The sequence below is a fragment of the Somniosus microcephalus genome, unplaced genomic scaffold (assembly GCF_052327205.1).
Source record: "Somniosus microcephalus isolate GS21.2 unplaced genomic scaffold, FLI_Smic_1.0 unresolved_chr9, whole genome shotgun sequence".
Classification (NCBI taxonomy): Eukaryota; Metazoa; Chordata; class Chondrichthyes; order Squaliformes; family Somniosidae; genus Somniosus; species Somniosus microcephalus.
The window spans coordinates 30,579,630-30,593,196 of NW_028225187.1; the positions used below are offsets into that span (position 1 = coordinate 30,579,630).

The 13,567-nt window shown below is 42.0% G+C and overlaps 3 protein-coding genes across 3 annotated transcripts in view; 1 reads left to right on the forward strand and 2 right to left on the reverse strand.

The window, feature by feature from the left end:
* LOC147084998 (Fc receptor-like protein 2) overlaps window positions 1–6,966 on the reverse strand; it is a 27,896-nt gene extending 20,930 nt beyond the window's left edge. The window contains 1 exon segment of the mRNA XM_085979313.1: window positions 6,837–6,966. Coding sequence (XP_085835439.1) covers window positions 6,837–6,966 — 130 coding nt within the window.
* LOC147084992 (Fc receptor-like protein 3) overlaps window positions 1–13,567 on the forward strand; it is a 405,119-nt gene that overhangs the window by 265,774 nt on the left and 125,778 nt on the right. The window lies entirely within an intron of this gene.
* Window positions 3,641–12,501, reverse strand: LOC147084999 (uncharacterized). Its single transcript, XM_085979314.1, has 5 exons — window positions 12,369–12,501; window positions 10,657–10,713; window positions 9,898–9,963; window positions 8,945–8,976; window positions 3,641–7,596 (listed from the first exon to the last, which is right to left on the reverse strand). The coding sequence occupies exons 1-5, from the start codon at window positions 12,499–12,501 to the stop codon at window positions 7,453–7,455; spliced, it is 432 nt and encodes a 143-aa protein (XP_085835440.1). The 3' UTR covers window positions 3,641–7,452.

The window sequence follows — 13,567 nt, forward strand, 5'->3', positions numbered from 1 at the left end:
CAACACAGTCCTAAATGTCCTATGCCGTATCCTCAGACTATGACCCATCGTTCTCGACCCCCCAGCGAAGGGGAAAATCCTCCCTGCATCCAGTCTGTCTAGCCCTGTCAGAATTTTATACGTTTCAATGAAATCCCCTCTCATTCATCTATACTTTATGAATACAGGCCTAGCCAACCCAATCTCGCCTCATGCAACAGTCCTGCCTTCCCGGGATTCAGTCTGGTGAACCTTCGCTGCACTCCCTCTATGGCAAGTGTATCCTTTCTTAGGTAAGGAGCCCAAAACTGGACACAGTGCTCCAGGTGTGGTCTTACCAAGGCCCTGTATAACTGGAGAAAGGCAACCTTGCTCCTTTACTCAAATCCTCTTGCAATGAATGCCAACATACCATTTGCCTTCTAACTGCTTGCTGCATCTGCATGTTTGCTTTCAGTGATTGGGGAACAAGGACACCCAGGTCCCTTTGTACTTCAACATTTCCCAATCTATCACCATTTACGTAGTAATCTGCCGCTCTGTTTTTCCGACCGAAGTGGATAATTTCACATTTATCCACGTTATACTGCATCTGCCATGTCTTTGCCCACCCTCGCAACTTGTCTAAATCGTCTTGATATCTCTTTGAATCCTCCTCACAACTCACAATCCCACCTAGTTTGGCATCGTCGGCAATCTTGGAAATATTATTTGGTTCCCTCATCCAAATTATTGATATATATTGTGAATAGCTGGGGCCCAAGCATTGATCCCTGCGGTACCCCACTAGTCAGTGCCTGCCCCCCCATATGTCATTGCAGAACAGAACTGGTCAGAATATGCTCCATGCACACTCCCATCAGTTTACTAGCAAAAGCATAAAAGAGACACAGAATAAGTACGATGTCCATATCATTACGAATAGGCATTGCTTGAGCTTCGAGATTTCTGCAGAGTTTGTAATTGTGCCCAGTATACCCAAGTCCAGGTGACATATAATTACGTGAAAGAACAGTGATCCCAATATAGACCTCTGTGCGACGCCACTGAATATTCCCTTCCAGTAACAAAAAGCGAAAATTCACAACTGCTCTCTGTTTTTATGTCTCAGAGAATTTTATATCTACGCTGTCACTGCCCCTTAATCACAACGATCAATATACGATATTTGCTAACAGGTCAGTATTGTTGTATTTCAGAAAGCATCTTTTGAAAGTCTATATACACATTTAACTACACTAATTTAATTAGCATTCTCTGTTACTTCTTCAAAGAACTGTCTGTCAATTCATCCATTTATTTACTCAATTATGATTACTCGCTGCCAGTCCTCAGTTAAATGATCTAGCAGAAACCCAGACCAATTTATTGGTCACTTTTTCTTTAATATATTGTGGTAGACATTAAACTGAGGCCTAAAACTGGGATTCGGATTGGCCGACCGTTAGAGAAAGCGCCCACTTTACATTCCCACCGAATCAATGAAAATGATGATCGAGTGTTTCTTTGAATGGTGGCGAGCCGGAAGGTCAGCTTTACACTCGGGCGAACAGCTGATAATTACTTCATTGTTGGATTGCTGCTGTCCTCTAGATATAAATTGGAAGCGTTCATTCCACATAGTAAAATAATGAATATTAGGCAGCTTAGCAGCAATCTAAGTGGACTGCAACATCTAATAGTAAATGGAGAGCCGCTTAGAAGAGCAGAAAGATTATTTTACCCTGATTATATATAAACTTATATCTGTTGCTGCACTCAATTCTGATTAAAACTGAAGCATACAAATGAACATTCAAGGCAATTTAATGCAATGTCTGACTTTAAGAATCCGTCAATATCAATTTAACGTGACGCTCCCTCTTACAGAATGAGCCTGGGTAATCTGATTGTGGGTCCGGGGTGAGTGACACAGATTTTCAAAGGCACTGGAAATATTTAGAGATTCACTTACAGAAGATCAGAAGGCGGCAGATGTGCTTCATTTCGAAAACGGGGGATCCGAGCAGAAGACACCCTCCCTCTGTGAAGAGGCGTACTTTGGAGCAGCTGTTTCCAGTTCCTTATTTTCTGAAAAGTGAATTCATAGAATCATACAGCCCAGAAGGAGGCCATTCGACCCTTGCAGCCTGTCGCTTGTTTTAAACTGAGCAACAGACACATATAAAACAAACCCATGGCTCATAATTCTCTTTGCTTCAATACAGCCACTGATAGGTCAGAATTGAGTGAACATTACGATTGAGCGCCAGAACACATCGCTTTTGTCAAACACAGAGCAACCTGTTCCAAAATGCATTGTTCCGCTTCCCACTCCAGCTCCCGACAAATGTACCCGCCCACATTCAGCCGCTGACACTGTTCTACTTCTTCAGTACCAAACGCCCGCATGCACAGATCCCGAGTCTGTACTTACGGGGAATGAGGAGACAGCGGCTGGAGCGAGTTCCCCGGGAGCAGTCTACAGCTGTGGAGCTCACTGCCCATGCACCAGGCGAATGCGCAATGAGATCACTGTGACTTCTGACCACATTGGAAAAAACTGGAACTTAAACCGGACATGATGACGAGTCCACCCTAACGCTGAAAAGTTAACTTAGCTCTGTCAGTTTAAAAATAAATTTTTAGCGGAAGCGAAATTTTGGAATACATGCCGGAGAGATCTATGGAAACTGTTTTAAATATGATTTATTCTAACCGCAGCTTATACCGTTAACACAGAGATTGGCCTGATCTGTGGCCTCAGGCTGAAGGCTTGTTTTGCATCCTAGGGAAGTGGTCACCCCATCTGTGTGTGTGTGGCCTGGCACAACGGTAGAGGGGGGAGGGAGGCGAAGGGCTGGTACCAGTGGGAACTGTTACCACTGAACGTGCTTCACGCTGGCACCATTTACCATTTAAAGCCCGAGAATTTAACCCCGTGTTTAACAAATAGGTGATTCTACTCAGGCATTACTGAAGCCTAAAACCGGGATTATCAGGTGTATCTGCTTGAGCTGCTGAAGTTAATTCCACTGTGCTGCTCACTCCAGGTAACCGTTAATATTCCTCCGCAAGAATCAATAACCAATTATATTTTAACATTACATTTTGGACTCTAGATAAGTTTAGCCACCTCATTGCAGACATGGAAGTCAATGGAATATCTTACCCACTAATTGCTGACTAAGTTACAGAAATGTGTCCAAGCAATTTTTTATTTTTGTGGTGTAACATTGTAATTACTGATTATATGTTGTATGAAACGAGTAAACCTATCAGTCTCACCATAGGCAGATATATAAGCGTGTGTGACTGTACTGTGTAAGTAAAAGAGTGAAATCATTGCCTCCAAGTACTAACTGTCGCTAAACTGCCATACTGGCACAGACCTATGATTAGCAAAATGCCCTATTGTTACCGGCCTTTTATTGGCAGCTTTGCATTCCTACTGGTCTGTAATTAGTAAGTATATTATCCTCAGGTTTGATCAATACTTATGCTGTAATACTGATAAAGGTCTATGATTAGCACCTGCACTATCAAAATGGTGCAGGTCTATGATTCATGCCTATTCTGTCCTATAGGATTAGCTCTATGATTAGTGTCTATACTGTAATACTGTTGCATGTCTATGGTTAGTACATCATCGATACATACAAAAGCCAACAGAATAAAAACATCGACAGAACAAACATGTGCTTAACTGTTCAGGCACTTTATTACCATATAGAGCAGTGGTATAATTGCCATCATAAACTCGTCCCATTCCATTAAACACAAATGACCTGGCTGACATAGTCCAGAGCATTACAGATATGGGTAAATCATTCTAAACATTCTACTGTTGTGCTTTCCTGTGAAGATGTTTTTACTTTTAGGCCTGTTTACACAATTTGCAACATATGCTGGGCTGATCCCACAGACCGCCCAGGAAGAACATTTCAGGTACTCAGGTAATTTCGTTCACACAGGTTTTAGCACTTAAGATTAATCTGAGTTGATAATCCGAGCAGAGTCTGCAGCAAGAAAAACAAGCTCAGTTCATAAAAACATAGAAACATAGAAGTTAGGAGCAGGAGTAGGCCATTCGGCCCCTCGAGCCTGCTCCACCATTCAATTAGATCATGGCTGATCATCCAAATTCAGTACCCTGTCCCTGCTTTCTCCACATATCCCTTGATCCCTTTAGCCTTAAGAAATATATCCAACTCCTTAGTTAATCTATTTAATGCATTGGCCTCTACTGCCTTCTGTGGTACAGAATTCCACAGGTTCACCACTCTCTGGGTGAAGAAATTCCTCCTCATCTCTGTCCTAAATGGCTTACCCCTTATCCTTAGACTGTGACCCCTGGTTCTGGACTCCCCGACCATCGGGAACATCCTTCCTGCATCTAGTCTGTCTAGTCCTGCAAGAATTTTATAATTTCAATGAGATCCCCTCTCATTCTTCTAAACTCCAGCGAGTAATAGCCCTATCGACCCAATCTCACCTCATACGTCATTCCTGTCATCCCAGGTATCAGCCTGATGAATCTTCACTGAACTCCCGCCGTGGCAAGAACACCCTTCCTCAGGTAAGGAGACCAAAACTGCACACAATACTCAAGATGTGGTCTCACCAAGGCCCTGTACAACTGCAGCAAGACATCCTGGTTCCTGTCCTCAAACCCATTCGCTACGAAGGCCAACATACCATTTGCCACCTTAACCACCTGCTGCACCTGCATGCATACCTTCAAGCGACTGGTGCACAAGGACACCCAGGTCTCGTTGCACTTCCCCTTCTCCCAATCTATTGCCATTCGATAATAATCTGCCTTCCTGATTTTGACACCAAAGTGGATAACCTCGCATTTATCCACGTTATATTGCATCTGCCATGCTTCTGCCCAATCACCCAACCTGTCCAAATCAGACTGGAGTTTCTCAGCATCCTCCTCACAGCACACACGCTCACCCAGCTTTCTGTCTTCTGCAAACTTGGAGATATTACATCTAGTTCCCTCATCTAGCTCATTAATATATATTGTGAATAGCTGGGGTCCAAGGGCATATTGCTGCGTTACCCCACTAGTCACTGCCTGTCACTCGGAAAAAGACCTTTACTGATCTCTGCAACATATTCATTGTACAGTAGAAACTTGATAATGCAGGAGAGAAGTCTGAAAACCAGTGTCAAAGTGAAGCTGTTAACCAAAGCTTTCGTTAATTACAGACACTCCTCCCACATCAGACTGCCAGTCATCAATAATAACTCTCCCTTAATTGCAATCACATAAATAGACTTCCTTGAACGTGTGTGGATTAACAGTGATGCCATTCCACCTGGTATTGGACATTTGTCAAACACCAATGCAAGAACTGATGTGCACACAAATAATGCCACAGACCAGTATGGCCTAGAAATCACCAGTGGTTTGTGTTGACAGTATATCTGTAGCCCAGCAGAATATTACCTCGCTTCAGTGTATGCAAATGCCCTGTCCTGCTTTTCCATTGCCCGGACTCTCACATTCCCACAGCATCTCTTCTACGCAGCGCCTGAGTTTCAAAATACATGAGTCCCTCAACATGAAATCTCCTGCGCATATAGTCTATGAATAAAATAATGTTTCCATTCAGTCAGTTATCAATTCCCCCAGTGCACTCTCGCTGTTCAGACGACCTAGCGCAAAGTAGAGCGGATCGCTCCTCCAACTGTGACCATGTAAATCAGCATAACAACTGCTGTGGCTGCTAGCAACAGCCCCGCTATTAGCGCCAAACAAAACCATTAATGCATCTCTTTCCAACATTCTGTCGACAAGGAATGACTGAAAATATTTAATTCCAGATGGGATGAAGATTTGTATGTATGATGATTGTATCTCCTGTTGGATATTCTTTTCAACAGTCTACCATCAATAAATTATAGCACTTTGGAGTCAATCTGATTGACCATACTTTTCATTAACTATTCCCGAGTCCTTAGTTGATCATAGCAATATTCCGTTTTAGCTACGTCATGAACAGAGTCTTCATTCCGTATTTGTTGATTGTCAATGGACACTGGGTTCAGTGCAGATTGGTAATCAGTGACACCATCTCCAACAATCTGAAGATTGAAATATCCTGCAAATTGTTTTTTTGTCTTGGCTTTCCAAATCTTTTTCTCGAAGTGAAAATAGCTTTGTCCCAGACTACAAACAATCGCCAATGGTGCTCAGCCCCTCGTTAGCTTATGTATCTTAAAAAGTGACCTTCATCCTTTCTGCTAACCTTACCATAGGGCCAACCAATCTTCCTGCAGTCACTGTGTCTCCTACAAAGATTGGGTAAAGTACCAATATTGTCCCTTTCTGCTGTCTCTCTATCAATTCCCCCATTCTGACATCAAACCTGCTCATTGCTTGTTCTCGAATTATACGACCTATATCTGAGTTTTTGAAATACTGTAATAATGCTCATTCCCATCCAATATGTATTTTCTGCAATTTATCATCTATTTATGCCGATCGGTCTGCAACCATATCCCTGATCAGACTCGCTGTGAATTATTAATTCCGTTCCTCTCCTAATGATTACTAGAACATCAGTTAATTAACAACACTTTCAATAGTAATGTTTACTATGTTTACCCAGTTTCGTTATTCTGTATTAAAAGTTACATTTTAGCTGCTTTATTATTAACCAATGAACATCTTTCCATGTAAGTTTCACTCGTTTAACTGTGAAAGATAATACACTTGGTCCACACTGTAACCTACATTCTGTTAGTGCCTCATCAGTTCTATTCAATATTAATCATAAAATAACGTCCTCCCGAGACGTCCATTAAATCACTAAAAATTGCACGTGTCATGCTTCAATTCACAAATCAATAGCGCTGCCTACCCTTATGTTGTCCTGCATCTACCAGTATCACTAAATGATCTGAACCACTCTTGATTTCCTGTCCATCACGTACCATGTCTGGACTAACAGTGGCTGCCTTCTCATCTACTATAGAAGATGTCCATCCCATCACTTTTAGTGAGCAACGTCAAAGGTGATACATGAAATTTGCCAACCAAGTGTATTAAATGTGGCACTCTTGTTCAAACTCACCAACACAGCATCTCCACGCTGTGCTTTATTTTGGAAAACTTCGTGCTTCTTCATCCTCTCAACCATTGACACTAACCACCCCCCAGAATCTTTTCAAAAGTAACCAGCTCCGCTCATTCGTGTTTACCAAAGCCATCCGTAGAAAGCTTCTGCAAAATATGAACACCAAAACCTGCGACATGATGTCCCTCCAGAAATAAAGCCCTGACAGTGAAAAGCATTTGTTTAAACTGAATTGCTGGCGGGCAGGAACTCTGTGCCTAGAAGGTCTTGTACTAGGAACAATGGCCTAACCAGCCTTCACACTGAAGTCCCTGATGGAAGGTAGTTTGATAAGAGCACAAGTTGATTGACGTTGCCTCCATTCTTATTTGTTTTAATGCGTTTTAATCCTGCTTTGCTCCTATTTCCGTGGAAAGTTTGCATAGACATTTGTATCACAGCCGTCCTCTTCTTCCATTGGATCACTTTCCAGACTAGCGTCAGTGTTTGCAAGGTTAACCGTGGCGTATGTGATACAATAATCGCCGGGACCATCCTTTTCATCCTGGAATTAAAGAATATGGTGTTGAAATTGGTCTTGGGCGGTGGCAAGCAGCTGGCGAGAAAGAATCAGTGGTGATATCCGTGGAAGGCAAGTCGGGAGAGATGGAAAAGGAATGACCAATTCAATATCGCCCGATTTACAGCATGGTCAAAATTAGTGACAATTACCTAGCTGAGATCAATCAATTCCACTTGATTCCTACCTGAGTTTACTTTTACAGGTAAAAATCAAAATAAAGTGGTTGGAAGGAAAGCAGCAATGAAGACACCACTGACTAAATTTAAACAACAGACGCTTTGTTTTTAACCATTCGTGGTATGTGGGCGTCGCTGACAAGGCTAGAATTTATTGCCCATGCCTAATTGCCCTTGTGATGGTGATGGTGCGCTGCCTTCTTGAACCGCTGCAGTCCATAGGGTTAAGATCTTTCTGTAGCAGTTTGGTACATCTGACCTACTCGCTAAACCATTTCAGAGGCAATTAAGAGTAAACCACATTGCTGTGGGCCTGGAATCACATGTAGGCCAGACCACGTAAGGGTGGCAAATTTCCTTCCTTTAGGACATTAGTGTACCGAATGGATTTTTATGACAATCTGATAGTTTCATGGTTACCTTGAAACTAAACTTTTATTCCAGATTTATATAATTAACTGAACTTAATGTCCCCAGCTGCCATGGTGGGATTTTAACACGTGTCCCCAGATCATTAAGTCGAGAAATCGTGATTGACTCGTCCAGTAACATAAGGGCTATGCCTGGGTACCCACGATGGCAACAGTCCTTAGGGGGAATGAAACTTTGTCAATCGGTAAGCAACTGCAAACTTAATCTTTAATATAATTGGTGGGACATACGTTAATTATTCACTGGCTACTTTAGTGAGGTTGACCCAATATTTTAAGTTTAGAGGTGACTTTTGCAGACAGGATGATGTAGATTTTACAAAACGCGCCCTGGCTTAAAACTGGCGTGGATTGGAACAGCCGGATTTTAAAATTAATTCAAATCAATGACAATTCAAAGTGGGCGGTTTCTATTATGCGTCAAAGATCCTCATCGCCCTACTTTACGCCCCAAGAACAAGCTGAATATCTGCCCCAAATGATGGAGAATAATAGACATCGTGGATAAATTGCTCTTGGGCAGAGGGTCCATATTGTGTGACAGCAAATGAGCTGCTCGTTTCACATCCTACCCGAATATTTTTTCGATAAGGTTGTGTGTTTCAATTGGGCTATTCCTATAACGGACGGCCAATGCTTTCCTTTGCAGCGGAAAGTTAGAAATCTACCCGCATTGGTTGTGGTATTTATCAGCAGCATCTTTCCCCTCTAAAGAACACTTACCTGCTTCCCTCCTGAGGCACCAACAGAGTTATCTGTAAATAAAGCAGATGCATTATAAAGGAAACAATCTGGGCCCGTTGATGAACAGAGTTAGATTAATCCAGCCTAATACGGGGTCATTTTAAACTCACCCACCCTGGCGGTAAAATGACGGGATAGGGACAAATTCTGTGTTTACACCCACTGAACTTCTCTGTATTTTAGTAGGAGAGTAAACGTGTCCGCGTTTGACAAACAGCCTTTGACCAGTCCCTGTCCATTTCCCTCCAGGATAACAACAGAAAATGCTGGAAAAACTCAGCAGGCCAGGCAACATCCGTGGAAAGAAATTAGAGTCAACGTTTCGGGTCAAAACCCTTTGTCAAGACTAAAGAGGCACAGGGAATGAAATAGATTAAGAGGCCGTTGTTATTTCGGATTTCCAGCATCTGCAGTATTTTGCTATCCCTCCAGGATAAGTTATGTTTAAATTACCACGATATATGTCAATAACCTCATTCCCAATATATCAAGCCGCCGAAGTATCCCCACATTATCTGCAGCCTCAGAACGTTATCTGATTTTGAAAATCTGTGAGATCCACCTTAATCTCATCGATTCTACTCCAGTGTAAAGCCTCAGTTTTACGAAGAACTGTTCTTAAACAGAACGACCCATTGCCTCTATCATACTCATTAATCTTTCGATAGGTGAAAAGATACTTCCACGCCAACAATCCCACCCGAAGACCCGCCCCCACAACTGTAACTCTTTGATTCGCCTTGGCTCGATTGTCTACATTAAAGGCGCTACATAAATGCAAGATTTTGCTTTTCGAAACTCCTTTTTTCACATTCGGGTTAATTTACACTTTTACTGCAGTGAATACATTTCATAAAGTAACAGCTGATTTCAGATTTTAGAAAGCTTATCATCTCCCTTAGCAGCAGATGTGATAAATTGACATAATTTACCTCTGCCTCGTGAGTTTCTGATGGTGACCTCCGTATAGATTAATTCAACAGCAGTTTTGGTATCATCTAAATAGAAACAAAAGAGAAAAAATTACAATATAGAGGCTTCATTAATATAGATTAATATATTGCTGATATACAGATAGCTAGAGAGATAGATAGACAGACAGAGAGACAGACAGATTGATATACTGAATGATAGCTTGATATAAATTAATCGATAGCGAAAATGAACTGAGACAACAGTATTAGTATCCATAATAAAAAATATAGCGCATATGATTAGAACATGCCATTCCCGACAGTTTACTAAGGATGATATATAACTGTCGATTGCATAACTTTGATTTAAATGTCCAAAAATGAAGCACGTTTGCCAAAATGTATAAGTTATTTGCCTTCAACTCTATCGATCAACTTATATTAAACATTTGTTATCGTTGTTCTAGTTTATTGCAACATTATTATTCCGGCCAATTACGATGCTTCACTCAGTGTCTATCTAAAAACCAGAACAGGAGAGATTGTGTGCTGGTTCTAAGGATAATTTACCCCAAAAATGGAACTTACAAATTGCCAATAGTGATTTTGACATTTACAAATATTGGTACTGGCGTGTCAGTCCTGGAATGCACCAATCTTTAAGCCCCTTCCCAGATAACTTCTCACAGTGTCAAGACAATCGCTACCCTCACAGTAGTTATCAAGCCCTAAGAGATAAACAAATCCCTTCAGCCAAGAAACAAAAAGAATCCTTACCTTCCATGGGCTTCGTGCCTTGTACTGCACTGTAGGTTACCTGATCGGAACTAGAAGCTGTAGAGAGAAATAAGTAAACTGCACTCAATGACAAAGTTAATCAAGGAAGCATTTATATACCAGACTCATCTGAGAAATTCATTATTTGACATTTACTGCAGTACTTACTGATTTTAAAATCAAGCAACTAATTAACCTGAACAATGCAATCTGATCCAAAGTCCGGTGAGCAAAGTCATGAAGTGTCTTGGCCCCAATCAATGGGGCTGGGCTGAGTTGCTTTCTTGTAAACGGGGTGACGGTGAGCAGCACAATTGACCTCATTGGCCCCAGGTCATAGAAACATAGAAGATAAAGGCAGGAGTAGGCCAGTCGGCCCCTTGAGCCTGCTCCGCCATTCAATGAGTTCATGGCTGATCATCCATATTCAGTACCCGGTCACTGCTTTCTCCCCATACCCCTTGATCCCTTTAGCCTTAAGAAATATATCCAACTCCTTCTTGAATATATTTCATGAATTGGCCTCTACTGCCTTCTGTGGTAGAGAATTCCACAGGTTCACCACTCTCTGGGTGAAGAAATTCCTTCTCATTCCTGTCCTAAATGGCCTACCCCTTATCCTTAGACTGATACCCCTGGTTCTGGACACCCCGGCCATCGGGAACAGCCTTTCTGCATCTAGCCTGTCCAGTCCAGTCAGAATGTTATAAGTGTCAATGAGATCCCCTCTCATTCTTCTAAGCTCCAGCGAGTATAAGCCCAATCGACCCAATCTCTCCTCATACGTCATTCCTGCCATCCCAGGTATCAGCCTGGTGAATCTTCGCTGAACTCCTTCCATGGCAAGAACACCCTTCCTCAGATAAGGCGACCAAAACTGTACAACTGCAGCAAGACATCCTTGATCCTGTACTCAAATCCTCTCGCTACAAAGGCCAACATACCATTTGCCTTCTTAACCACCTGCTGCACCTGCATGCTTACCTTCAGCGACTGGTGCACAAGGTCAGGCACCCGGATATCGACGAGACTTCCACAAACTACATCTTTTTTTTGGAATGTTTATTTGTAATGGTGGGGAGGAGACAGGTCCCAATCTCAATTTAATACTCAAGGTATTGGTCATTATGTCTGATTTTCAGGCTTCTGGATTAAAACGTTAGGACTAGCACCCAGATTGCCACCTATCAATACCGCCCGAGTAAGAATCACCAACTTTTTAAAAAGAATAATCAGAAATAGACGAAATAAAGAATTCAAAATTAAAAGAGGACAAGGGGTAGCAATCTGTCTTGGAAAATGAACTGCTAGAATCACCTGCAAAGAGCTCAGACAGGTCAGTCTGCTGGGCAAACAGTGCCCACAATATTTTCTTTCCAAGAACGTGGTTCTATGGGACCGTGCCAACCTCCCCAATCTATTTTTTGTATGCTCGACTCACGCGATGCTTAATATCCAGGAGTTTAGTCGTAATTCTTACCCCTGGTATGCTGAATTGATGCAGATGAAGACATTGAATGTCCAAGGATGATATCCCCACGTTCCGTCGCAACTGAGGTGGAAGATCAGCGCAAGCCATGCAGAAACGACCGTTTCTCTGACATTTTCACTGAATTTCCGCTGAAGTTACGGTGGGTTGTCGGAGAACATCCAGGATCATTTTATGGCAAATAATCTATGATATATTGTCGCATGCATCTGTCCGTGCTTACCGATATTTCGGGCTGAGCCCTCAACTGCATACTCCAAATTCCTCGCAGTTGTTTCTTCAATTGGGGGTCGAGATCCATTTCCAGTTGCCTCCCTTTGTACAAAGATGTTCTCACGTATGAAATATGAATGCATCAACAATTCAAATTTCACTTTCAAAAAACTGTTACAAATGATAGAATCACAGAAGCTTGCAGCAGTAAGTTTACTGAAATTAGAACACTTTGAAGGAGCAATCCTGCTCAGTCTCACACCCCCGTCTTTTGTCCATAACCCTGTAAGTTCCTCATCTTCAAATAACTCTACAACTTCCTTTTTAATTATTATGGAATCAGCTTCCACCACCTCTTTAGAAAGCGCGGTCCAGATCGCGACAACTCTCTCATTAAAAGAATCTCCATCTCCCCTGTGGATTTTTTCCCAATGGATTGAAATCCATTGACCAATCACCAGACGTGATATTGTTTTCCCTATCTACTCTATCAAAGCCTGTCAACACCTTGAAAAACACTCAAGGAGAACAGTCGAAAAATTCCAATACCTCCTCGTAACTAAAGTCCCTGATCCCTGGTAACATCCATGTACAACTCTTCCCCACACTTTCTGAGCTATTTACATCTATCTTGAAGTGTGGTGCCCAGAATTCTCCGCAATAATCCAGCTGAGGCCTACCCAATGATTTATAATGTTCTAGCATGATCTCTTTGCTATTATTTTCTAATCCTCTATTTATAAACAAATGCAACCCATATGGTTATTTAGCCACTTATCTAGTTGCCCTGCCAACTTTAAGTATTAGTGTATATGGATAATCTGCTCATTTATACTTCGAAATCATGCCTTTTATTGTATACTGCCTGTACATATTAGTTCTCTAAGAGTGCTTCATGTATCTGCATTTATCTGCATCTTCCATGCTTCTGCCCATTTAACCCTCCTGTCTATTCCACCCTGAAGACTGCAACTATCTTCATCACTATACAATACTGGCCAAGTTAGATACCAGCTGCAAACTTTAAAATGTTGATCCGTATACTCTTGTATCGGTCGCTTATTATAATTGCAAAGGGTAATGGACCCCAAATTGACACTTGGGGAACACCACTGTGAACCACCTCCCAGTTTGTAAAAGATCCATGCACCACCACACACTGCTTCCTGTCACTGAGCCAATTCCGTATCCATAACGCCACCAGCACCC